Source organism: Prunus dulcis, chromosome 8 (genome assembly GCF_902201215.1).
Source record: "Prunus dulcis chromosome 8, ALMONDv2, whole genome shotgun sequence".
NCBI lineage: Eukaryota > Viridiplantae > Streptophyta > Magnoliopsida > Rosales > Rosaceae > Prunus > Prunus dulcis.
In genome coordinates this window covers 14,588,152-14,611,431 of record NC_047657.1, presented here as the reverse complement: position 1 = coordinate 14,611,431, position 23,280 = coordinate 14,588,152, and the positions used below count along the sequence as shown (strand labels likewise).

Sequence of the window (23,280 nt, the reverse complement as noted above, 5' to 3'; positions counted from 1 at the left end):
AAAAATTAAGATTTCTTTATTCTATTCAAAAGACGATTTTGCCCTCGCATATTTTAATGGGGGAAATTTTGATTTTTAATCGAGAAAGAATTTGGGAATTTCGCTTGCACCGTTGCGTAGAGCACGGCGAAAGGAGTCCGTAGACACGGAGTAGACCCGAATCGGAGTGGTAACGAAGAAGATATGATCAAAATACAGCGAAGGGCAAAATGGTAATTTGAACAAAAAGTCAGATTTTTATCTCTTTCTCCCTTCTCTCTCCTCATTTCTCTCTCCTCTCTCTCTCTCTCTCTCTCTCTCCTTCTCCCGTGCGCGACGCCGTCGCCTCCTTCCCTCTGCAACTCGAGCGTGCCGCCGCCTCAGTGCACGGCGACCTCTGCCGTTGGTGCCAGTCGATCCGTCTCGCCGCCGCCTTCCTTCCTCAACCCTTCGCCGGCCTTGGACCGCCGGGAATTGGCCGGAAACTGGCGATTTCCGCCGGTTTTCATCCAAACTTCATCTCCTCCGTTCTCCCTCAATTCTCCACCAAATCAATCGAGTAAGGTACGGTTTCTCATCTATTTCTAATGCTCTAACTGATGGTTGGCTGGGTTTTGATCGATTTCACCTCTAGATCACTCGATTTTCAATTTGAAAATTGGCCGAACTTCGGCCGCCGTGATCTGCCGTTTCCGGTCACTTTTTGGGGTATGTCCAAGAACAAAAGTGACTCCAAATGGGGTGTTTTACCTAGGATAGGAGTTTGGAGTCTTGGTTCCGAGATTTTTCGACGAACCATAATCGCTTTGGACACCCGAAGCTGCCCGCGCGTGTGGCGGCGCGTGGGCAAGGGTGGTGGAGCAACTCTGGACAGTTTTGAGATCCTCGTGTCGTCACGAGCGCGTAGGATTTGCGGATCTCGATTCGGAGTCCGTTTGAGCCCCGAACGGATTTTCCATATCGCGCGATCCTTGGGTGCAGTGTCGTCCAATCGTCGGATCGCACTGAAATTTGGATATGTCGTACTACATGATTCCAGGATCGTGTAGGATTCAACGGATTACGAATCGGAGTCCCGGATACTCCGAAATCGCGAACCCTGGGGCTAGGGTTTGGATTTTAAGCGATAACGCGATTTTGGCCAATCTGACCGTCCGTTTCGGACCAAATTCGCGGAACATGGTTCCTGCTCTGTAAGGAACCTTTAGAGAAGCCCAGATTGGCCATCGGAGATCGTGGACCCCACGGGTCCCGGATCGGCCGGTCTGGTGGTTTATCGCTTATTTAAGCGTCGGGTCTTCCAAAAATGATCTAAGTGTCTGAAAGGGCTACTGTGGGCATAGGAGTAACTTGAAATGAGTGCACATATTTCTAGGAGCCGGGGGCAGGGTGTTTAATTTAAATTCTTTTTATTCAGCAGTTTATTAATTTATTATTCATGGTTAATCAGGCACCAGGGGTCCGATCGACCTGTAGGAGGGACCTTCGAAGGGTCCAGCTAGCTCGGACCATCAGTGAGTGGACTTTTCTTTCTTTAACGGTTTTATGATTATATTTTTCTATTTGATTTTAAATAAGTGTAATAGCATGAATTTTATTGTGAAATTATCTTTATTTTTATAATACTTAGTCCAGCAACAGATTTGAGGTTTTTGAGACAAAATAGTAGTTTAGCTCAGATTTACCAGAGTACAGAGGATATCAGATTTTATCAGAAATAATTATTTTAGAACCACCGGGTACCCATTTGCTTTTGGTGATTACCCTCAGTCGGACCGATGTCTACGGACATCCAGTCTGATTCAGTTAGTCAGTGCACTTGACTTGCCTCACAAGTTTCAGGGACGCTCGGACCGTGAGTGCCAGGATTTGAGGCTCGGCAGACTTGGTGTCCCGAGACCTGCCAGGATTGCGGCTCGGTTGACTCTGTGTCCCCGAGACCTGCCAGGATTGCAGATCAGGCTGACTGCGGTCCCCTATATCCTGCCAGAGCGGCTCGAGTTGACTTGGTGTCATCGAGACCTGCCGGCGGATCAGGCTGATCATAGTCCCCTGATTTCGCCAGTTTGCAGCTCGGGTAGGCTGTGTGACGCCCGAGACCTGCCAGGGGAATTGACGGATATTACAGGGGTACAATTAGGTGGTTGTTTCAAAAGATTTTGAGCCCTGATACGCAGTGATGACTTTCAGTTATTTTATACCAGCTTCTCTGATTTTTCATGCATTAATATCTTTATATTTGACCAGTTATGCAAGTATATTCATCAGCATATTTATTCATGTTTATTGAGTACTTTATGTTGAAATATAGCTAAATTATCGATTTGTATCCCGATTTATTTCAAAACGGGGGTTATTATGTTCTAACTTATTTTTAAGAACCTTATTTTTGTCCACTCACACCTTTAAACTTGTTTTCGCCCCCAGGCCGTAGAAGTACGAAGGAAACCACTCGGGCCATCTTCCCAGCCTCCGCCCCACCACCAAGTGTAGGATCTCTTTGTAAATTTCTTAAAGTTCTGTAAATTTATAGAAAGGCTCTGATATCTAGTTGAACACTGAGAAACTGAAGTTGAGATTTGTGTGATTTGAGATATTCTGGCTGTTGGTATGGTTTTGAGCTTGTTTGACAGGTGGAAGACTTTGGGTTTGGTCAAAATACAGGGGAGACTCTGCCGAAATTTCGGCAGAAGTCTAGGGGAAAATTTAAAAGAATTTGAAACAAGAAGGGTAAAAATGTCATTTGTGCCCGACATGCGCCAGGTGTCGGACACGCACAGGATTCGGCTCGGATTCCAAAGCAGAAATTGGGTCGGGTCCTGTCAGCCCCAGGGCCTTCGGTTTCTTAGCTGATCTTAAGTGGTCCATGACATTTTTTTTTTCTTTTCTTCAAGTATGCTTGCGCTTGAGCGGAACTTCCGGACTCCAATGCGCTTGAGCTGACCTCCTAGACCCAAGCACTTTCAGTTTCTCAACTGATCCCAGGTGGTCCATGAATAATCAATTTTATGTGATTTACTACACTGCATTGGAGAAACCACACTTTTTCATTGTGAGAATTGTTTAATGGACTATGCCACATAATTGATTTTAAGGCATGTGAGTAACGAACTTATATGCCTTTCACAAAGTTGCACTGGACTTGCTAGGTAATCCATATAGTTGTATTAGGAGATATGCCCATGTCGCCACAAACTACATAAGCATATATGCTTATGATGGCACACGGTGGGCGTGGGTTGGGGTCATCTATGCCTTTGTAGAAATGTCAATATTTGAAATCGCACGGTTGTTATATCTTTCTTGCTTATGAGAACAGTATGTTCGTATTTGGAATTGCTCAAGTATCGTGACCTCTGAAATCCTTACTTGCACATGATGATCTTGTATACTCACACTCATTGATTGATTGAATGCTCAGAAGAAGAGTTTTTCAAAGCTAATGTTTCGCCCAAAAAAGTTATTGACTGAGAAACGCTTTAATCGCACGCTAGCAAAGAACTATATCCATAAGCATAGAAAACAATAGAAACAAAACCCACGTCTACTTGCCTCAACATTATCATGGACAATTTTTGATCAAAAAAACATCATGGACAATTGGTCTAAATATGAGTTGATATTATTTAACGAGTCATTACTAAAAGCCAAGTACCTTGTCGCGCAAGTCTTGTTTTAAAGAATAGAAGTTTGTATGACAAGTTACTGTAAGAATGTGAAGGTAAAGAGTCCCACATTGGAAAGTTAAGAAACCTAGCAAAGGCTTATAAGGAGTTGGGTTACTCCTCCCATTGCCAATTGGTTTTGAGGTGGAACCTCAACTTCCTTCATGGTATCAGAGCGAGTAGCCCACGTGTGAAAGCCCAACGGCCATACGTGCTCCACGTCACCCAAAATGTGTTGTCCACGTATTATGATTGAAAATTCGCCACACGTGCGGGGGCGTGTGAGAATGTGAAGGTAAAGAGTCCCACATTGGAAAGTTGAGAAACCTAGCAAGGGCTTATAAGGAGTTGGGTTACTCCCCCCATTGCCAATTGGTTTTGAGGTGGAACCTCAACTTCCTTCAGTTACTACATATATTGATTGTAAATACTAATAATATGATCACAAAGATTGGACCAACTATTTCTAGTACAAGGCAATGTTTATGACAACTTAAGATTGGACCACCTTATTTTAAAACATGAATCTCGTGATTGTTTCTAGTGGTCATACGAATACACCTAGGATGTAACCTAACCCTAAGGTCCAAAAGTAAAGTTCCATTCAATGAAATTTTTGTTCTTCTATATGATCTAACCTCACTCAAAGGCCACCTTGTTAAACCAAGTTCCACTATTGCAACTTTCTAATATCAATTAATATGGTGCAAGATCAGTTTTTTTTAGGTGACACATAATATGGCAATCTAAATAAATGATGTTTGCGATGAGTTGAAATATAAATAAACGAAACATTATTACATCAGTTGAGATTGAAAAATTTTGATACTTCCAAGATTATTATTACTTACTCATAAATATGTGGTTGATGTATCTCCAAAATAAAAAATTGTGGTTGGTGTTGGCCACACATCTTGATGATGTATGGTTTCCTAACTACAGATTTATGAGTTGTGTGGTTCCTGGTCACTGCATGTGTCGCGGCTCAAAAATTTTCAATGTCAAAACCGGAAGAAAAAAAAGTGTCCCAAGACACACCAAATCATACTTTTTCCTTATTAGAGTTATCATAAACGACAAGTTGTTTGTACATTGTAGTCTTTCCACATAATTTTTTTTTTTGGTCCACCTCTTTCCACATAATTTAGGTACATTTATTTCACATAAGAATTAGTGATTTATGGGTTGTGGTTAAGAAGTTAGATAAATAATAGGTAGGGCTCGTCAATAGGCCGGGCTGGGTTAGCCAGGCCTAAATTTAACCAGTTTGGACCGGATCGATCCGGGCTTTAAAGAGAAGAGAGAAAATACTAGGCTGGACCAGGCTGGGTTTTTTTAGACAATTCAAAGCCCAAGCCCGATTCATAGGCCGGGTTTGAGAAAGCCCATCTGGCCGGGCCGAGCTAAGCCCAACAGGCCAGGGCGAAACGGGCCTACTTCATTAAAAAAAATCATAAACTTAATGATAAGGGTATTTTAGTCTAAATTTGAGATTAAACTCACTTAATTCCAATATTTTCACATCAAACCAAATTCATAAAATACCCAATAAAGTCACACAACTTAATAAGATTTTCCACAAAAATAATAAAACCAAGTATTATTTTTGAGGTTATTACATAATTAGACCATAATACGTTTTAAGAAATAATTTTAAAAAATAATAAGTATCAAAAAGATATTTTTTTTAAAAGGATGGTATAAATAAATATGTAAATGTTTGATGATGTGTTCAAGAAAAACATGATTATATTTAGTGGTACGATTATGTTTCGTGATATGATTATATTTGGTGATATGATATGTTATTCATCTTATTTATATATATAATTGTTGTATTAATAATTGACACAAATTAATGTGCTAATCATCCAATTATAAACTAGGAATGAGTAAAGAAAAGTAAATGAAATGAAACAAATTATAATGTGATTTAAGTGATATAATCCTAATCCTAAACTCTTATTTATACATAATTATATATGTATGCGGGCCTAATGGGCCGGACTTTTGTGGGCGGGCCGGGCCGGGCTTTCTTGGGCTTAATCGGGCCGGGCTTCAAACACCCAAGTCCAAACCTAGCCCGGCCCAAGGCGGGCCGGACCATCTCAAAGCCCATAATGGGCCAGGCCGGACGGGCCCCTATCAGCCCACAAGCCCGCAGGCCAAATGATGAGGCCTAATAATAGGTATAGTATTAGTGAGAGTGGAAGGGTGAGGTTTAATTATATTTTGTGAGTGCCCGAGAAATTGAAATTTTAATATAAACGTAACAAAGCCCATTATAGTAATCTTATTGATGGGTTATAATTGTTATTATATTCAACATTAATGGGTGTCCAAAGACGAGATTGGAGTGTAAACAGAGTTCCTTAAATTGAAGCACAACTGATTTTCCTTGGAATTAAGTCCCAACTGTGCTTTCTTTCCATCAAACGCCCAACTGCACTTCTTATTGATGATGTTTAATTCGGCCATATGTAAGATATGATGGTCATTAGCTTGATAAATTTTTTAGCCAGTAACTAGTATTTCGAAGAACACTACAGGAAATGTGTTTACATATCATAATTTGCAAGGGCTTATAATTTTAGTAGCTGAGTACTTAATCTTGTACCAAAGTTCGAATCTCGGCCTCAATCAGGTCAATATGTCTCTAGAATTTTGAAAAAATAAAAACATAGTTATAGTTTAAGCTAAACATAGAAGCAAGCATAACACATGGAAGACAAACATATCACTTGCAAGCGGTAAATTTGCAAGGGATTGTCCCATAATCTGAATTAGTTCTAATTTCACTGCACCTTAGGAAATGTTTGATGAGTTTTTTATTTTTATTATATTAAGATACAGACCAAGCTCAATCATGCCTCACTTCACTACCACAGTGTACTCTACAATAGAACCATTAGTCTCATTGAAGAAAATGCACTTAAGCTTGCAAAACCCTCTGGCCATCCTAAACTTCCCCCGGCCACTAACCACAGTGAACTCCCGATCAACGTCCCTTACCGGGTTCCTCAAAAGCACAGATGGAGCTGCCATTGAACTTGCCACTAGTAAATCCAAAGTCAAGGTAAGCCACAAGCATTAGCTCATGCTTACCTGCGGACACATATACACCTCTAGAGTTGCCAATGACCCTTGATTTCGGATCACATCCCTCTGTCAATGGGGTCATCCACAACCCAACCGTGCCAAACGGGGTGTGCAAGGTGTTATTGGGTGCCATTGGGTCGGACTACACAGATCGCGCTACGGTTGATGCCCCCAGGAGTGCCATGCAAGAAAAAATGGAGAACAACAGACAGTCTCCTTCTCAAATATGTATGTGTGTTAAGGAATTTTGCTAAGTGGTTATGAAAAAGCAAGGGCATTGTAAGCATGCGCACAATTAGAGCCCAAAAGCAAAGAACTTGTACCTGCTTGACCGTGAGCTTCATTTTGCTCTGCTTTAATTTTGTGGCCTTGGCAAGAGAACCGTGGGTTTTTCTTTTTATACGCATGGTGTTGACTAAACAACCTTAGTTTTGATCAGTATGTAGAAATGCCATTCAATATTATTTGATTGAAATGGACAGAAGCTCAATCAATTCTCAACAGACGTTCATAAGATGGAGAAATTATAAAATAATAGATAATATGGTCACATGATACATCTTATACACGTGTTATAATATGGGTGGACGACATGATTTATTTTCCCCTATTTTAGATATGACATGGTTTACCGTCATAAATTCTCTTGTGGGATTTGTGTGACCATTCATATATAACCTTACCAGACGAAATCTGGTTTCTGTCGGCAGATATGATAATCAATTGAAGATTTGATATTGATGACGAACAAACCTTAATCAGTTGATGATTTGAAAATGATGACGAACAAACCTTAATCAATTGAAGATTTGATTGATGGCGGACAAACCTTATAAATCATAAATTATGTTAATTAGTTAAATAAAAAAGAAAAATATAGATAAACTACAAATTCATATAAGAAATGCAAGAATGTAACTGTTTAAATATCGTAACTTGGAAGACCTTATAGCTTTAGTAGTAGAGCACTTATAACCACGCACTCATAACTAAAGTTCGACTCTAGGCCTCCCTCTCTCTTTAGAATCAAAAATACATAATCATAGTTTAAGCTAAACATAGAAGCAAACTTAACACAGTCTAATGCAATTTAGATTTAAAATAGACAAATCATTTGCAAGCAGTAAATTTGCAAGGGACTCTCCCATAACCTGAATTGGCCCTGATGAAGCGCAAGGCTGTAAAGAGGACGTTTCTGTTGGAGCCCATCAAGCCATAATTCAAATGCTGGACCACAGCAATTGAATTGTAAGGAAATTGAAGACTATTGTAGGAGTTGAGAAATGCAGTGATCCCTTCCCTCAGGAGAGTCCTGTAAGGTTCTCCTCTTCCTTGTAGGCCTTGCAATAATGTCAGGTCAGTCCCGTATCTCCTGGCTGCCGCCAATCCGAAAACAACAGCTACCTTTGTGTCCGGACTCACTGCCCTCCAGTAGCATTTGTGCTCTGGCAATGTCCACTGCCTGAAAAAACACAACCCCGTCAAATGGTCAGAGAGAAAAAAAAATCGTTGAATTCAAACTTGGAACCTCTTTTAACACTGAAAATTGAAATATTGCTAAACCAAGAGTTAGTTGGTAAGTAGAAAAACAGTTTGGGGTACACCATAATAGATCATACCAGACTCTATGGTAGTTTTATGGAGAAAACAATTTTTACTCACCACACTCAAAGTAGGTAACCAACAACTTAAGACACTACAAAGCAAACCACTGTAAATAACTTACTGATGAGGGCATGCTGTAGCTTCCAAGAAGGGCACTGGTGGCATTGGAGGCAATGGAGGCAATGGAGGCAATGGTGGCAATGGTGGCAATTTTGGAAGAGGGGGAAGCCTAAAAGGTGGAGGACTGGCCGGGGTTACCGGGTTAGGCAGAGGCCTAGCTGGTGTCGGCGGTGCAGGAGCCACCGGATTAGCTGACCTTGGGCAAAATGACATAGGCTGAGCAGGCTGAGTGAGCAAAGAGTCCACAGCATACATCGCCATATTAAACATCCTAAACATAAGCCTAAGGCTTTGAGCAGGGCCAGCACTAACCCCACAGCCATTTGAGCCTTGCCCTGTGCTTGAAACCTGAGCAAAACAGCCACTCAAATCTGGCGTGCCATCAAACTTGACAGCATAGTTTCCAAACCAATTTGTTGTTTCTTCCCTTGATATTGTGATTTGCCCATTGCTGTCACTGCAAGCCACTTGTACTTTAACACCTGCAAAAAGCAAAAGCATATAAATTTACAATTAAGAGTGTTAATAGAGAATGTGATTAGTACTAATTAATTAGAGATTATGGATCTCACCATTGATGGGATAATCAAAGAGGGATCTTTCACCATCTTTGCATTGGTCACAGAAGACTGTGCCACTGACCATGGTATCTGCCTGAGCTCCATCAATGGCTGCAGCCAAAATGAGAAGTGCTGCCAAGAACTTTTCTAGCCAATCCATGAGCATTGGACTAAATGAAAATGCAAAGAAAGAGAGAGTAAAGAATAAAGAAGAGGGTTTGGTGTAAAAACAAGAATGTGATGAACACCCAGAGGAAGCAAATTAATACAGAGTATGGTAAAGTAATGCTTACATTCAACTCTCAACTGCCTGCCTTTATGGTGCGTGGAAAACACTATTTTCAAACCAGAGGTGCATTTAAGGCTGGTGCTAATAGACTAATATTCTTGGTTTCATTAGAACTAATGTTGAAATCACAAGTCATGATCCAACAATTAATTGTTTGAAGTTGATGCATACGCAAGGCGTATCATGTGATTAGAGAGATAAGAAACAATAGTGTATACACACCGTAACATGTTATTTCGTCTACGGCCGTAGATTTAACTGCAGCTGCAGGGCAGGAGTTTATAGTTTAGAATAATTTTGCCACGCAAACAGAGACTGTGGACATGAGTAGTGCCTATCCCAAGATTTTGAAGGCAAGAAGCCCATATGTTGCCATTATTGCAGACGTGGGTCGGTTTGTAGCCAAAAACATGACTTCAAGGCTCCAAGGTTTTGCTGGTGGGGGGGGTATTAGTTGGCCGTCAAAGTAGCAAAGGCATTGATGAGGAAGGCCTATAAGGAGATAGAGCTTCATAATATGCAATGACAGAGAAATAAGTAATGGCTTCTCTTTAATGCTCTTCAACTACACCTCACACAAGTCTGCAAACCTCTTTCTCGTGCCCATACTTACTCAAAAATTGATGTATTTGTCTAATGACATATTGCTAGGCTAGGCACACGCAGAAGGTGAACTTTTGTTTTCTGTAGTGTAACTCTTTGAACATGGCCTAAGGCCAGCCTTGAGTCTAGGTTTTTTTTCTTTTTAACAAGTTGGTATTCTAATTTAAACTAATTAATAGAGGAAGATTCAAACTCGGATTAAGAAAGTGGACTTAAAATATTGGCCCATGATGATGAACCAAACTCCATACCAGTGTAAGATGGACCTGCATTGTTGTTGTAGCATAGCAGAGCAACTGTAGCAGTGAGTGCCCTCTTGGCACTAGAAGCACTTATGACAGTAGCGCTGTAGCAGTTACAGAAGCACGCCCTAACAACCCTAGTTTTGGTTGGCTCACAGCCAATGCCCTTGCCGTCCTGTGGATAAAATCTGTACAACTGGTGACATCTAATCAGTCAACTGTGTGCCATTTTCGTTATTTTGTGGGGGAAAATCTACCCTGTTACTATTATACGACTGAAGACATTCAAGAATCTCTCGAGTCATCAGAATTGCAACTTCTGTATTGTTTCTTTGCTCGTAAAACCGAAAACTAAGCCTTCGCAATATGTTTTCTCGTCTCTTTTTTAGGCCAAAACAATTACAACATCAATTACTCACAACAAAATTTTGAACCAAAAGCAGAATAATGCATGCTAAAAATGATTCAATCAAAAGTCTACTTGCTTACAAATATGATTCATTCTATAAATCAGTAACTTGAAACTACAGGTAACTCTAATTCCAGTTCAGCCAATTCTGACCCTTACCCTAAGAACATAGGCAAAACCATGAAGCATCAAAATAAATTATCCAGGGAACCTAGGCAAAACCATGAAGCATCAAATGCACAACATACCAAAATCTTCAACCATGAACTGTGTGAACCAGAATTTAAGGATCAAAAATAATAATTAGAGTTAAAGTATTTCTCAATCTTAAATACAACGTACAAACAAAGCCTTACGGGCAAAACTAGTATAGCTATTTAAAATCCTACAAAATTGTCTCAAGTTCAATGTATTACAGTCGCAGACGAGAACACAAATCATTGAAACTGAAAATTCAACAGCCTCATGGATCCAACAGCTCAACTTAAAATCTTTTCCCATGGCTTACACCAAACTTGTAAAACGCCTCTTCAATTCTCATCAGCATGCTCATCAGCATGCCCGTCAACATGGCTGTCAACATGCTCATCAACATGGCCATTCTCTGGTTCCACAGAACTGCTCCTACTCTCATTTTCCTCAGCACTGCACCAAAAGAAAACTATTAGTTTGAGAGTTTTAACGAACCCTGAAAATAGCAACAAATAGTTGAAAGCACGTCTAATCAAACACATTACAAGTTACTAACCCCCTAAAGACTAAAAGAGAAATCCATGGTTACATGAACCTTTAACTTTAAATGGCTCCATTCAAGTCAGGTAGATCCTTCTAGTCCAATATTCATATTTAACACATACTTACATAAAACAACTTTTTTTCCTTGTGCAGCAGCCAGGGTTAGGGATAGTAGTATGTGTCAAACAGCAGAAAGGAAAATTGCAAAAACATCTAAAGATGAATGGGCAGCCTTCAGAATATCACAAGGTTAGGGTTGAAAATAAAAAAGGAGGGTGTTTTATCAAACAAATTAGAAATATATTACACAAGGGCAAAAATAAAGAGATAGCAGTGCCACCAATTTAAACTTGTCTATGTATTCACATGAGAAGATAAGAGGGCAAAACAAAGCCACAGCATAAAAAATCCTCAAAAGTGAATTGCAATTCATCAGAGCACCAAGTATTTCATAAAACTCGACCTATCAATAAGATAACAAGTAATGCTCAGCAAAGTGAATTTCTTTTTAATACAGAAACCTCAAGAAGCTTCCTTTTGGACACAAATGTAAACCATCAATGCTCAGCATCTCCCCCACAAGGTTGACAAACCCCTTATGAAAAGGTTAAACTGAAAGACACACACATACATACATACAACCAATATGCTAATTCACTGTTCCATCAAGCAAACTTTCCTATAACTAACTGAAACCAATTCTATCAACAATGCATCTTTCCAATTAACATAGCTAAGAAAATCCATGCAATCAAGTTCAACGTAGAAATATCAAAAGCATCAGACTTTACAACTAAGCATTCTAATTACTAGCGATTGATATACCCAATCAATCAATCATATGACTGAAACAACAAACCTCTCGGGACGAGCATCTGCCGCATCAGGCTTCCTCCAAGCTCTCTCAGTTCGATCACCGGCACGCCCATTTCCTATCCCAAAACTCCTCTTCCCAAACGAGGGCGAGTGGTCTCTCTCAGCCACCTCCTTAATCTTCACAGACTCGAGCTCCTCATCAATCTTTTTCCAGTCCTTCCCCTTCTCTGCCAACACCTCCTCTCTTGGCCTCGCCTCACCAAACGGGTTTGAGCCCTTGGGCTTCGGTACTGTCGTCGACCCAGGTGAGGTCTCGTTGCTCACAGGCAGTGTCCTCGGCTGCAAATTGAGCCTCGGCCTTCCGGTACTCTCACTCAGACCACCATTACTCTCCTCCTTCTTCTTCCCCCAAACCTCAGAATCCGCACCACCACCATTGGACACGAACCCAACTCTTCTTTCTCGATCAAAACCAGACCCACCATTACTCTCCTCCTTCTTCCTCCCCCAATTATCAGAATCAGCACCTCCATCAGATGTGAAGCCCACTTTCCTCTCCCGATCGAACCCACCACCGGAAGCACCGAATCTCCGTCCCTCAGACGACACAGAGCTCTTATTGGATACCCAACTGTCCGATTCATCAGCCTTCGACTGTGACCCACCAAAGAAACTACCTCCTGCTCCTCTCTCCCTCCTCTCAAACCCATTTCCCACAGTCGATTTCTTCGCAGCGCCCCAATCATCAATCTCGTCGGCCCTGGAAGGCCCATCGCGGTTCGATTCCTTCCCAAATCCACCTTCCCTCCTCTGTCCCGAACCCCACTTCGAATCCGACGACTCTTCGCCGTTGGAAAACCTGCTGTTTCCCCGATCAGACCCATAGGACCTGAACCCGCCGCCAAGCCGATTCCTGTCGAGCTCCTCGGCGGTTCGCTCGCGCGGACCGGTCGGGAGATGCATGCGGTCCTGGTGGGTGAGGCCCTCAGGCTGGGCCACGGGCTTGGGCGCGCCGAAGGCCGTGAACTCGGCGAGGGAGATTTTCTGGCCCTTGTTCTTCTTCTTGGGCTTGGCGGTGGCGGCTACAGACAAAGATGGGTAGTCGGCGGAGGGCGGCTCAACGACGTGTCGTGCGTTTTGGGTTTCTTGTTCGAGCTCGGCGTCCTGCTCTTCGGCGGCGAGGGCCCAAGCGCCAGGTTTGGCCCAAGGAGACACCGTTGCCGCCATGGTTGTGGTTACTGTGTGCTGCGATGAAAAGGTCTCTCCTTTTGTTTTTGCGCAAAGGATGGATTTTTTGGCGAAGCGTTGCGTTGTTGAGAAGCGAAGAGGGCGTTACGAATATATAGGGTAGGGAAGAGAATTTGATCCGACGGTGGAGATTGAAGTTTATGATTTTCCTTATCAGAGAGAGAATCTCTCTCTTTTCTCTTTTTTGATCTGGAGAGGGAATCTGACTTTGTTTTTTTTTTTTTCAATAATGATTTTGAGGAACTCTAAAACCTTACTAATTACCAATAGTAAATCAGTTATAGAGGAGTTATAATTGCAGTAAGAAATGAGTTAGAATTAGACTAGGCAATTTTGAATAGTAAAAAGTGTGTTAGAATTAAGCTGGGAATTTCGATGTAACTTCGAATTAGTTTAGTGATAAGGGAACTTAAGAAATGAATTAGAATTATGATACGAAAACAACTTTTAGACGACTTTATATACATAAAAATAAAAACAAAAACAAGAAGAAAAAGGTTAGCTTTCAGTAATCATCCATCCAAACCAAATTATTAATAAATCTCTCAATCTTAAACCAGCTTTATTTTATAGCATCATCAGATCATATTACGTTATGAACTCATGACTAGAATCTTATTTTCCCAATAAAAGGAATTTCACGTTTTTTAATTTTGAAAGTATCTTGTAATTAAACTATTTATTATTTCTTTTCTGGCTAAGCAATTTGGAAGATTTCATTGCTTAAATAGTAAAATATTGCACAATCTCAACATTCGAGTTAAATTTTGAACATCCTGGCAAAAAAAGGAAGGTTAAATTTTGATCATTGAAGAAAGATTCTATGAATCATATAATTTATGCTTTACTGTGTAATAAAGTGTACAGTTTATTTGCCATTATACCAACCGAATTCATTGACAGCAAAAGCAAAAACTCAAGAGTTAAATACAAGATATACAATTCCCAAGGAGTATTTGCCCATTAATTGGCAAATATACCTCTCAGCTGTGTGTTCTATGATCTATCAATCCCAATATGAACTGAAGATTTTCTTAACCAAGGAAAAAAGGACTAATACAAAGTAGAAAGACATCTATAAGAAAAAATATATACAAACTAGAAAGAAAAGGAAAGAATCAAACTGAATCAGATATCAACAAGAATCATGCACGAAAACTAGTGAATGAGAAGCCGAGCATCGATATGTACAGATGCCATCAGCAGCCATGGAGAGACTGAGCGTTGCCAATATCACAACAAAGATCTCTATGCACTGGTATTGATACAGAACTGCAGCACCATTCCCGAGCTGAGGGTGATTCAGAACTTAGCATTGAGAGTGGTGCCACACCTCGCACTTCAATTTAATTTGAGCATCCGGTTGAGGGTCGCATCTGCTGGCTGGTGAAGAAAGGCACATAAAAAGTAACTTTTGCAATCTGCTAAAAGCCCTAAGGTCTGTCTAGAAGAAACCGGGAGCACCCAACACTACAAACACTACTCAAAGGGAAGCTAATGGCACCCAACACATTGCTGCAACCTGTCCCTAAAAAAATTCATTTACTTTTTCATTATATCCCAAATCATTTCATATCCAAAAAGAAGAAAGAATTTATATATAAAAAAAAGACTAGCTATGGCTGGTCTTAGGCCATGGAAATGTCCAACTGGGGGAGGGGAAGGGAGGCCAATTTCTTTTAAATGAATAGGAGTAAACGGGTATTTGGAAGGTGTAATGAGCAATGTGCTAGATGCCCAAAGACTCACCCCTACTCAAAATGATTGTTGCAGTGCAGCTTCATTGCTGGGGATTTCATTCTCCAAGATGATTGTTGCAGGGTTACGGTTCAGGATAATCTGAATTGTGTAAGGTGAGCAAACGTTCATCTTCAGAGCCCTTCATTGAATCTCTAATGTACCATGTTACAGTTCCTGCTATGAAAAGAAAAACTACTGTAAGCAGCCATAAGCAAAGATAGTAAATGTTACAGCCAACCATAAGTGTAAATATGCCCCTCAGTCTAACCAATACTTAATGATAGGATTGCAACTGAGTAGGCATGGAACATTGTAAATTAGTATCCTGATCAAGAGGAAAATGAAGGTCTGGGATCATTGGGATCAAATTTAACATGCATCTGTTATATTCTCAATCATCTTATAAGAATTTTCAATTGTCATGTTGATCTGAATTTAAAGGAGATAATAAAAACCCCAAATCCCAGATAATAGAAGGATGCAAAGTCCATGTATACCTTGTGTAGATGTTTCCTCATTTTTGGTTGCATGGAGAATGATAGTTCCTGACAGAACAGTGATGAATCCACATATTTCAGAGGCTATGCTGCTTACATCCTGACCAGACCAATCCTGCATTGAACATAGAAAACAACGTGAAATTCAGAATCCCAAGTCTTTGTAATTGCATGAAAACAACCAATAAAGGCATCAGAAGAAAACCACAGTATATAGATCAAGCAATCTACCTTGAACATTATTACACTAGCAATAATGGTCAGAGTTGTGAACATCACATAATATACTGGGGCAACAATTGCTGCATTGAATGTATCCAAAGCCTGAAACAAAGCGGCCATGAACTTGAATGATGTGAGATTCAGCAGGTAATTATTATAATTTGAAGTCCATGAAAGTCTGAGTTAAAAGATGGCTGAATTGAATTACTAACAAGATTACTGTCTAAGCAGCACGTGATACTTAAAGTTCAATTTTTAAATAAAGTAGACCAACTTAAACTTACTTTCCAATTTCAATAACTAAATTTTCAGATTTTGAGAAATTTCCAAACTTATTTCAATGGAAATACTGTGTGCTTGAGATTTGATCCAGTGTTATTATATTTACAAGTTATATGACAGAGGCAGAATGCATTACTGTCCCCTCCTTTATAGGCCAGGAACTCATTGGAGTCAATATGTAACAAATGGGCAAATCAGAATCTGAGAAACCAAATGCTGAATAGGCATTGCAGGTGGGGCACAGATTTTTAGCACAAAATGGCTAGTCAGCACATAAAACGCCAATGATGATAGTCTCGGAGAAAGAGACCAAAATTAATAGCGCAATACTGACCTTGTTGAGGTAATTCAACTGTGTAACTACGCAGATTACTGCAACAGTCAGAAAAAACCAAGTCTGAGGATAGGCTATCTGACTTACTCCCTCAAGAGTTAGCTTTATTGCAATTCCAATGGCCTTTATGCTTACAACCTGAAGTAGCACAGCAGAGGTACACAGCTAAACACCTAACAATTTGAACACATAAGACATAGAGGAACAAAGTGCCTATTTGTACTTGGCAAACTAGAAAAGCATAGTTACCGTAAGTGAACCCATCAAGGAACAGATTCCCAAGTAGACTAGTATATTTGTTTGCCCATAGTGAGGTTCAAAATGCAAAACCAAAGTTAACACTAGGGAAAGTGCAGCAGCAACGTAAACCAGAAAAGCTGTGGAAAAAAAAAAAGAAAAAAAGAAAAAAAAAAAAGTAATTTTCAGGACAACACAATGAAGGTTCTAAGACAAGTAGCATTGAAGAAGAAGAAGAAGAAGAAATATGAGGTTTAAAGTCATGAACCTGGTTGGGTCGCCAGAACCCAGATTTCCTGTACAGAATTTAGAATATGCTCTTGAGGTGCATGGATCACAATTACCACTGATCCCACGATGCAGGTAACACATCCCACAATACCCATTTTCTGTATTCGTTCCTTCAACAAGAAGTGAGCCAAAACAGCACTAGACAAATCCAACAAACATGCAAGTTGGTAACAAAAGCTTTTAAACAATACCTTCTTTTTATCAGAAATCAGCAACGAAATGAACTCAGACAGAAGAGCATTTACCTGACTATTATACTCAGTGCACCAAGTGGGGTTACAAGAACTGCTGGAGCATATACATAAGCCACAAAATTGGCAACCTCTCCACCAATCACTACCCAGTTGAAAAAATTCAAAACCAAATATCAATAACTCACGTGTACTTATTATTTCAGTCACATACATTTTCTGTAGAGAAAGTGAGAGCTGTACTTACTGGTGATCATGCCCGCCCACCAAAGTGGCTCTAGTAAGTAAGTATAACCACCAACTCCTGCACAACTCAAAAAACACAGATTTTCAATTACCCAAATCAAAGATGTACAACAAATCAATCACATGGCAACTTATTAAATAATCAAAAAACAATCAAAACCATGAATTAGCAGTTTGGATTCTGTAACCTATCAATCATCAAACACATAATTAATTTCAAAAATTGAATCTTTTGGTTAAATCTTTGTAATTTACTCCAATTTCCAACCGCAACCATCCAAAAAAGGGAAATGCTAATGTGCCAATGGCATTGACATTGAAAATAAACCAAAAGAATAGAACCCAGAATTCATGTAAGAGTAAAAATGACCTGCTCGAGTACCGGCAGCTCCAGCGCGCTTGAGACCCTTCTTCTTCAAGATGAAGCTCGCGCCTATGAAGGCGCTCGACGCCATCGCTAGTATCAGCCCCTTCGTATTCTCTGACACCCCCATCTCTCTCTCTAGAATTTCGAATTCCCGCCAACCAGAGTTGAACAAGTTGTACCTCTCTCCCTCTCTGTAAATTGCAATACACCCTCTGAAGCTTTCAGAGAGAGAGAGAGAGAGAGAAACACGCGAAGAAACACGCTTGAGCCCGTCGTCTAGTCGGAAGCTTCCCGTGGCAGTACGGACGGAGGTAACAATCCAGTGCTTCGCGCGCTCGCTACACCAATGTGCGGGATCTGATTCTATTGGCTATGGTTTTCTACTTTTCTTGAAATGACGATAGTACCCTCAGCTCATCTGGAGAGTGCCACGTGGGCAACAGGGTAGATTGGATTTTCCTGTTGAGTCACGTGAATCAGCGGGATGACAGCTTATGCGCCAAGATTGCCCTGGAGTTTGGACTTTCACTTTTCTCTGTAGCTTTTTCTGTTGCTGTTTGGACAATAGGAAAATTGGAAGTGGGAAAGTTTAAAAAAATATAAAATTGGCACCACGTCATGTCTGGAAAAATCAAGGCGTTTGTGCTAAAATAGTCATTTTTCATGACTTTTATTTTATAATAGCTCTTGACTCATACAGTGTTTTTTGTTATCCGTATAGTTTCTTCTTTATTGTTTCTATAGTAATCTCTTTAATGCAAAATGGGCTATTTTAGCATAGAATTTATGAAAATTGACTATTTTAGCTAATTTCACAAACAAACAAAAAATTGGAATGATGGATGACCTTATCTGCGTCAAATGTAAGAAATTAGTATTATGGGATTTGCAAATATACTCTGCTATGGATAGTAATTTGGTTTATATACTAATGAATTGGATATGATAGATTTCATCCCTAAACCAAAATTTTAAAGAAAAACATTTAAAACAAGGCACAATTTTCAATCTAAAGAATTTTATTTTACATTTGCATTACGTAGTTGATCATTTATAAAAAGCGTTACTCATGCGCTCTTGTAATTCTCACATTATCGATGGAGGTGTATTATTTTTGTAGAAATGTCACCTGAACTTATACCTCAATTTTAATTTGTCACATTAAAAAAAAAATTAAGAAAAATGTCATCTTAATTTTTTAAAATTCATTATTTATCATCTGACTTTAACACCATTTAATTTATCATTCATTTTAAAGGGTATTTTAGTCTTTTCATTTTCAAGAGTATTTTTAAAATGGAAAAATAATTATATAAAAAATTGTATTTAAAAAAAATCTCACCTTCTCCCATCCCATGTGTGGCACTGCTCCGACCAACCTCGACTACCTTGAAATCCATTCCCCCTTCCCTCTTCACAGTCCCTTCTTCCTTCTTTTTCAACCATGGAACACCTACCCTCCACACACAAATTCCCTTAGCCTACCCAATTCGACTCCGCCTTTTTCTTATTATTTTTTCTTTTTTGTATTTTTCTATTTGTATATTGAAAATTTGTTGTGAGAGAGAGAGAGAGAGAGAGAGAGAGAGAGCAACAGATATAGAGACAAGTGGGGGGAGGGGGGGCCTGTGCGATGTGTTTTGGGGCGGGTGGGGTTGGGATGTGGGAGAAAGAGAGAGAAAAGTCTCTTTTTTTTTTCTCTCTCTCTCTCTCTCTCTCTTTTTTCTTGAAAATAGTAAAACAAATAGCACAAATCATATATTTGATTTTATGAAAAGCTGAGAAGAAAAAAAATATTAACAAATTTAGATATATGCGCATCATCCCAAAATTATTTGGTTTTTTCCCCTACTTCATTTATTACAAAAAGAAAAAATCTGTAGGATGTATTGAATGGAAACTATCCATATAATTTGTAGATGTACTTTACTGTTTGACAATTTTAACCTTATGAAGAATTCCATTAAGGACAATAAGACAATGAATCAAGTGTAAATCATCGGCAGAAAGCTAAGGGGGGCAAAGCCAAGGAGAAGGAAGCTTCCTAATTGTACAATGTTAGAGGAAGGTTAATTAAGATGCATCCTAAAACATAGGTTTTGCCGATACAACGTTGGAGGAAGGAACTTCTTATACAATAATCTCTATCTCTCTCTTCACGTGACAAATTCTTCTACAACCCAATATCTTCATCTCTCTTAGCCTGCCAAGGCAGATGAGTTTTGTAGTCAGTGTTTTCTTATTAAGGTTTGCTGAACCTTTTTCTTTCGATCAAGGAAAGAACAGTTCTCCCATTGGAATGAAAAAACCTTTTCAAGTTGTGGAATGAAGATCATCCCATTGGGCCTTGGGGACTGCGTTAAGCGAACCTATAATGTAGGAGATGCTTTGTTTATGAATCCTGGAGATAGTTGGAAGATTTTGCCTCTTTGTCTTAGATAATTTGGCTGTGATGCGAGTAAATGGTTCTAATGTTAAGGGAGTTTGTTACGCTAACCAAAGTTAAATACTTTCTTAAGTCACTACTTCATTGGCCCACTAAAGCGACTAAGCAAATCGAAAGATAAAACGTATGTGAAACGGGAATATCACTGTTTTATGAGTTAGACATAACGAAAGATAAAACTTTTGTGAGGTTAGCCGGGCATCAAACAAACTAGATGATGAGGCGACGCGACCAAAGATTTATAGGAACGCAAAACACATACGATGACTAAACAAAATTCTTTTCTTTCTAGAACCACAAAAATATAAAATTTTGGAATGAGAAGAGCATATCCTCATGCAAAGAAAACAGAAAACGCATGCACACAAAATTCCCTTGTACAAAGCCAACATACGCGGCAAGTGGTGGTGGCTCAAGAATCACAAAGGCTTTTATCCATCACTATACAAATCCAAATTTTCTTTCTCTTGAAAACACAAGCGTAAAAAGATAGCAAACAACAAATTACACGTTTACAAAAAAGTAGCAACAAGCCGATCAGTCCAAACCCAAGGGTGCATCAACGGGGCATAAAATCTCAAGTGGCCCAAAAGATCCCAAAACGACTTTGCAGGAAATATTCGGATAAATAGGTAAACTTTGACCATTCCCATTTATTGACCTTTTCTTTTACATTTGATATTTATATAACTTTTAATCAATAATACAGAATAAACGCTATTAATCACTTGACTTAGATCAATTTAATATCTCTTAATCACTTGACTTAGATCAATTTAGATCAAATGCGGGCACAACAATAAATTGAATACGAAATAAATAAATAAATACTTTTAAACACTTTTAAACGCTTGAGATGAAACACGAGCACAATAATACACGAGCACAATAATATTAGAGGCATTAGGCAATTATAGAATGAAAAATTGAAAGGAAAAATAAAGAAAATAAGATAAATAATTGGAGAATAAAACCTATTTTATTTAAGGATAACAGCTCAGTTTATCACAAAATAAGAGTCTCAGATCAGAAACAGCAGAGCAATTAGACATCCAAAAAAAAAAAAAAAAGGAAGACGACCATAGTGATAATAATAAGGTCCATAAACCAAACCCTAATCAGACCCCAGCCTACTAAAAACCGAAATTCGAAAAAGTAAAGGCAGACCGACTCATAATAACAGAGAGATAAACGACGGCGTTTCCATCATCGTCACAGCACCGAGTAAACGGACTCGTCTAGGAGAGCTGGCCGCAGTCAGCAACCACCACTGGCCTGGAGGTCCTGCCGGAGCTCGACCCAACCTTCTCGATGTTCTTCACAACATCAAGCCCCTCGGTCACTTGACCGAACACGACGTGCTTGCCGTCGAGCCACTCGGTCTTGGCCGTGCAGACGAAGAACTGAGATCCGTTGGTCCCGGGACCAGCGTTGGCCATGGACAGAATTCCAGGTCCGGTGTGCTTCTTGATGAAGTTCTCGTCGGCGAACTTGGCGCCGTAGATCGACTCGCCTCCGGTGCCGTTTCCGGCGGTGAAGTCCCCTCCCTGGCACATGAACCCTGGGATCACTCGGTGGAAGGAGGAGCCCTTGTAGTGCAGGGGCTTGCCGCTGCGGCCAACGCCCTTCTCTCCGGTGCAGAGAGCCCTGAAGTTCTCGGCGGTGCGGGGGGTGGTGTCGGCGAAGAGCTCCATGACGATGCGGCCGGCAGGCTGGCCTCCGATCGTCATGTCGAAGAAGACCTTAGGGTTTGAAGCCATTGATGAGAATTTCGAGGGTTTGTTTGGATCGTTCACGAAGAGATTTGAGGAAAACGAGAGTAATGATGCTTAGGGTTTGCGATGCGTGGACGAGGTCACGAGGACGAGGGGTTTATAAAAGGGCCTCTGAGGTGAATATCTATGGCAAGTTGTTTTCAGCCGTTGGATGAAGGCACGTGGGTTGAATCTGACGGGGTATGAGTTAACCGTGGTTGGGTCGGGTTTTAACCAGGGTTAGGTTTTGGGATCCGAGGCTGAGTGAAGTGGTTGTGTACTGGTATATGCTTGTCATTATTCGGATAGGGTATTAGGGTTCGTGGACATTTCGGGGGAAATAAACGACACCGTTTGGACCACGTTGTGGATTTGGTAAACACTTGGATGGCACACATGGTATTAAATAAAAGGTGAAACACTGACAATTTACTGATTTTTACTTACCCTCTGACGCAGATCCAACGGTCTGGATTTCGCAAGGACTCAGATGCCGACATACACATAAAGCCAAAAAGATCTTAAATTACGGATCATGAGGACTAATTTTTATATTATTTATTTTTCAGAAGGAAAAATAAATTAATAAATATATATGTATCCATGGATCAGGGATGGATGCCCGGTCCATCGATCCATGAATTGGACCCGTTCACTTGGTCCAACTTAAGAAATGTGGATTGAAGGACGAATGACAACCATTGGATTAATTAATTTAATTTGCTCTTTATTCCATGCGGAAAATAATATAAAATTTTCTTAATTATGAAATAAAAATCAACAAATCAATGAAATCATATGGTCCTGGAGGATCATTATTCTCTAAAAGAGGAAGCACACTTACTTTAGTAAAGTTGTGGGGATTCACCTTCTGATTATCTTCCAATTGACAGATCATCATTCATAAGCAAAACAATGGGTATATGGGTTATGGAGCTTGGAGCTCAGAACTTGTGATCATATGCCATTTTTTGTAGGGACCGGAAAAATTCTTTTCGTTGGTGCCATCACTTTTTCTTTCTTCTTTGGGTCGAGAATTGGGATGCAACAACATGGAGAGAAAGTAGACTTATGAAATGCTACGGACAGTTGCTTACGAACTTACGGGCGATCACATCCTGCTAATGCACATGCATCAACAACTGAGAGTCACCCACAAGAGCGACTACCCTAAACACTAAAGTAATTTATTAAATTCGAATTGGATCTGAAAATTACATGCATTTCACTATGAAGAAATCATAGGTCCCACAATGCATAAAAGCAATGATAGATACCTAATACCTATAGGGGACCTTTTGTT

At 39.9% G+C, this 23,280-nt stretch overlaps 5 protein-coding genes across 11 annotated transcripts; all 5 read right to left on the bottom strand.

The window, feature by feature from the left end:
* Positions 1–6,515: 6,515 nt before the first annotated feature.
* LOC117638560 (dirigent protein 4-like) lies at positions 6,516–6,876 on the bottom strand. The gene is made up of 2 exons (XM_034373668.1): positions 6,750–6,876; positions 6,516–6,700 (listed from the first exon to the last, which is right to left on the bottom strand). Exons 1-2 carry the CDS (start codon positions 6,874–6,876, stop codon positions 6,516–6,518), a joined length of 312 nt encoding a protein of 103 aa, XP_034229559.1.
* Positions 6,877–7,658: 782 nt separating this feature from the next.
* Positions 7,659–9,295, bottom strand: LOC117637618 (ras-associated and pleckstrin homology domains-containing protein 1). Its single transcript, XM_034372548.1, has 3 exons — positions 9,041–9,295; positions 8,470–8,950; positions 7,659–8,205 (listed from the first exon to the last, which is right to left on the bottom strand). The coding sequence occupies exons 1-3, from the start codon at positions 9,192–9,194 to the stop codon at positions 7,854–7,856; spliced, it is 987 nt and encodes a 328-aa protein (XP_034228439.1). The 5' UTR covers positions 9,195–9,295; the 3' UTR covers positions 7,659–7,853.
* A 1,531-nt stretch (positions 9,296–10,826) lies between these two features.
* LOC117637803 (eukaryotic translation initiation factor 4B3) lies at positions 10,827–13,542 on the bottom strand. Its single transcript, XM_034372823.1, has 2 exons — positions 12,166–13,542; positions 10,827–11,216 (listed from the first exon to the last, which is right to left on the bottom strand). Exons 1-2 carry the CDS (start codon positions 13,347–13,349, stop codon positions 11,102–11,104), a joined length of 1,299 nt encoding a protein of 432 aa, XP_034228714.1. The 5' UTR covers positions 13,350–13,542; the 3' UTR covers positions 10,827–11,101.
* A 678-nt stretch (positions 13,543–14,220) lies between these two features.
* Positions 14,221–18,084, bottom strand: LOC117637701 (probable magnesium transporter NIPA6). Of its 7 annotated transcripts, none has more exons than XR_004587221.1 (10): positions 17,781–18,075; positions 17,412–17,468; positions 17,219–17,309; positions 16,951–17,111; positions 16,695–16,822; positions 16,446–16,583; positions 15,839–15,931; positions 15,608–15,722; positions 15,120–15,287; positions 14,221–14,892 (listed from the first exon to the last, which is right to left on the bottom strand). XR_004587221.1 is itself a non-coding variant. In XM_034372677.1 (9 exons), exons 1-9 carry the CDS (start codon positions 17,902–17,904, stop codon positions 15,193–15,195), a joined length of 1,002 nt encoding a protein of 333 aa, XP_034228568.1. In that variant the 5' UTR covers positions 17,905–18,075; the 3' UTR covers positions 14,221–15,192. The 7 variants fall into 7 exon arrangements, 2 of the variants coding, with proteins under 2 accessions (XP_034228568.1, XP_034228569.1); XR_004587222.1 differs by having other exon boundaries at positions 14,221–14,753; XR_004587220.1 differs by having other exon boundaries at positions 14,221–14,898; positions 17,781–18,074.
* Positions 18,085–21,178: 3,094 nt separating this feature from the next.
* On the bottom strand, positions 21,179–22,250 carry LOC117638795 (peptidyl-prolyl cis-trans isomerase). Its single transcript, XM_034373915.1, has one exon. It carries the CDS (start codon positions 21,981–21,983, stop codon positions 21,462–21,464), a length of 522 nt encoding a protein of 173 aa, XP_034229806.1. The 5' UTR covers positions 21,984–22,250; the 3' UTR covers positions 21,179–21,461.
* Positions 22,251–23,280: the final 1,030 nt, after the last annotated feature.

What these genes read in the sequence shown, in the direction of transcription:
- LOC117638560 (XM_034373668.1), bottom strand. Translation starts at nt 6,876, where the DNA reads ATGGCACCCAATAACACCTTGCACACCCCGTTTGGCACGGTTGGGTTG. An exon ending in AGGTGTATATGTGTCCGCAG is followed by an intron (nt 6,701 to 6,749) that starts GTAAGCATGAGC and finishes TGGATTTACTAG; the next exon opens with TGGCAAGTTCAATGGCAGCT.
- LOC117637701 (XM_034372677.1), bottom strand. Translation starts at nt 17,904, where the DNA reads ATGGGGGTGTCAGAGAATACGAAGGGGCTGATACTAGCGATGGCGTCG. An exon ending in GTGGGCGGGCATGATCACCA is followed by an intron (nt 17,310 to 17,411) that starts GTAAGTACAGCT and finishes TCAACTGGGTAG; the next exon opens with TGATTGGTGGAGAGGTTGCC. An exon ending in CCTTGATGGGTTCACTTACG is followed by an intron (nt 16,584 to 16,694) that starts GTAACTATGCTT and finishes GTGCTACTTCAG; the next exon opens with GTTGTAAGCATAAAGGCCAT.
- LOC117638795 (XM_034373915.1), bottom strand. Translation starts at nt 21,983, where the DNA reads ATGGCTTCAAACCCTAAGGTCTTCTTCGACATGACGATCGGAGGCCAG.
- LOC117637618 (XM_034372548.1), bottom strand. Translation starts at nt 9,194, where the DNA reads ATGCTCATGGATTGGCTAGAAAAGTTCTTGGCAGCACTTCTCATTTTG. An exon ending in CTTTGATTATCCCATCAATG is followed by an intron (nt 8,951 to 9,040) that starts GTGAGATCCATA and finishes TGCTTTTTGCAG; the next exon opens with GTGTTAAAGTACAAGTGGCT. An exon ending in GCTACAGCATGCCCTCATCA is followed by an intron (nt 8,206 to 8,469) that starts GTAAGTTATTTA and finishes GTGTTTTTTCAG; the next exon opens with GCAGTGGACATTGCCAGAGC.
- LOC117637803 (XM_034372823.1), bottom strand. Translation starts at nt 13,349, where the DNA reads ATGGCGGCAACGGTGTCTCCTTGGGCCAAACCTGGCGCTTGGGCCCTC. An exon ending in GCAGATGCTCGTCCCGAGAG is followed by an intron (nt 11,217 to 12,165) that starts GTTTGTTGTTTC and finishes CTTTTGGTGCAG; the next exon opens with TGCTGAGGAAAATGAGAGTA.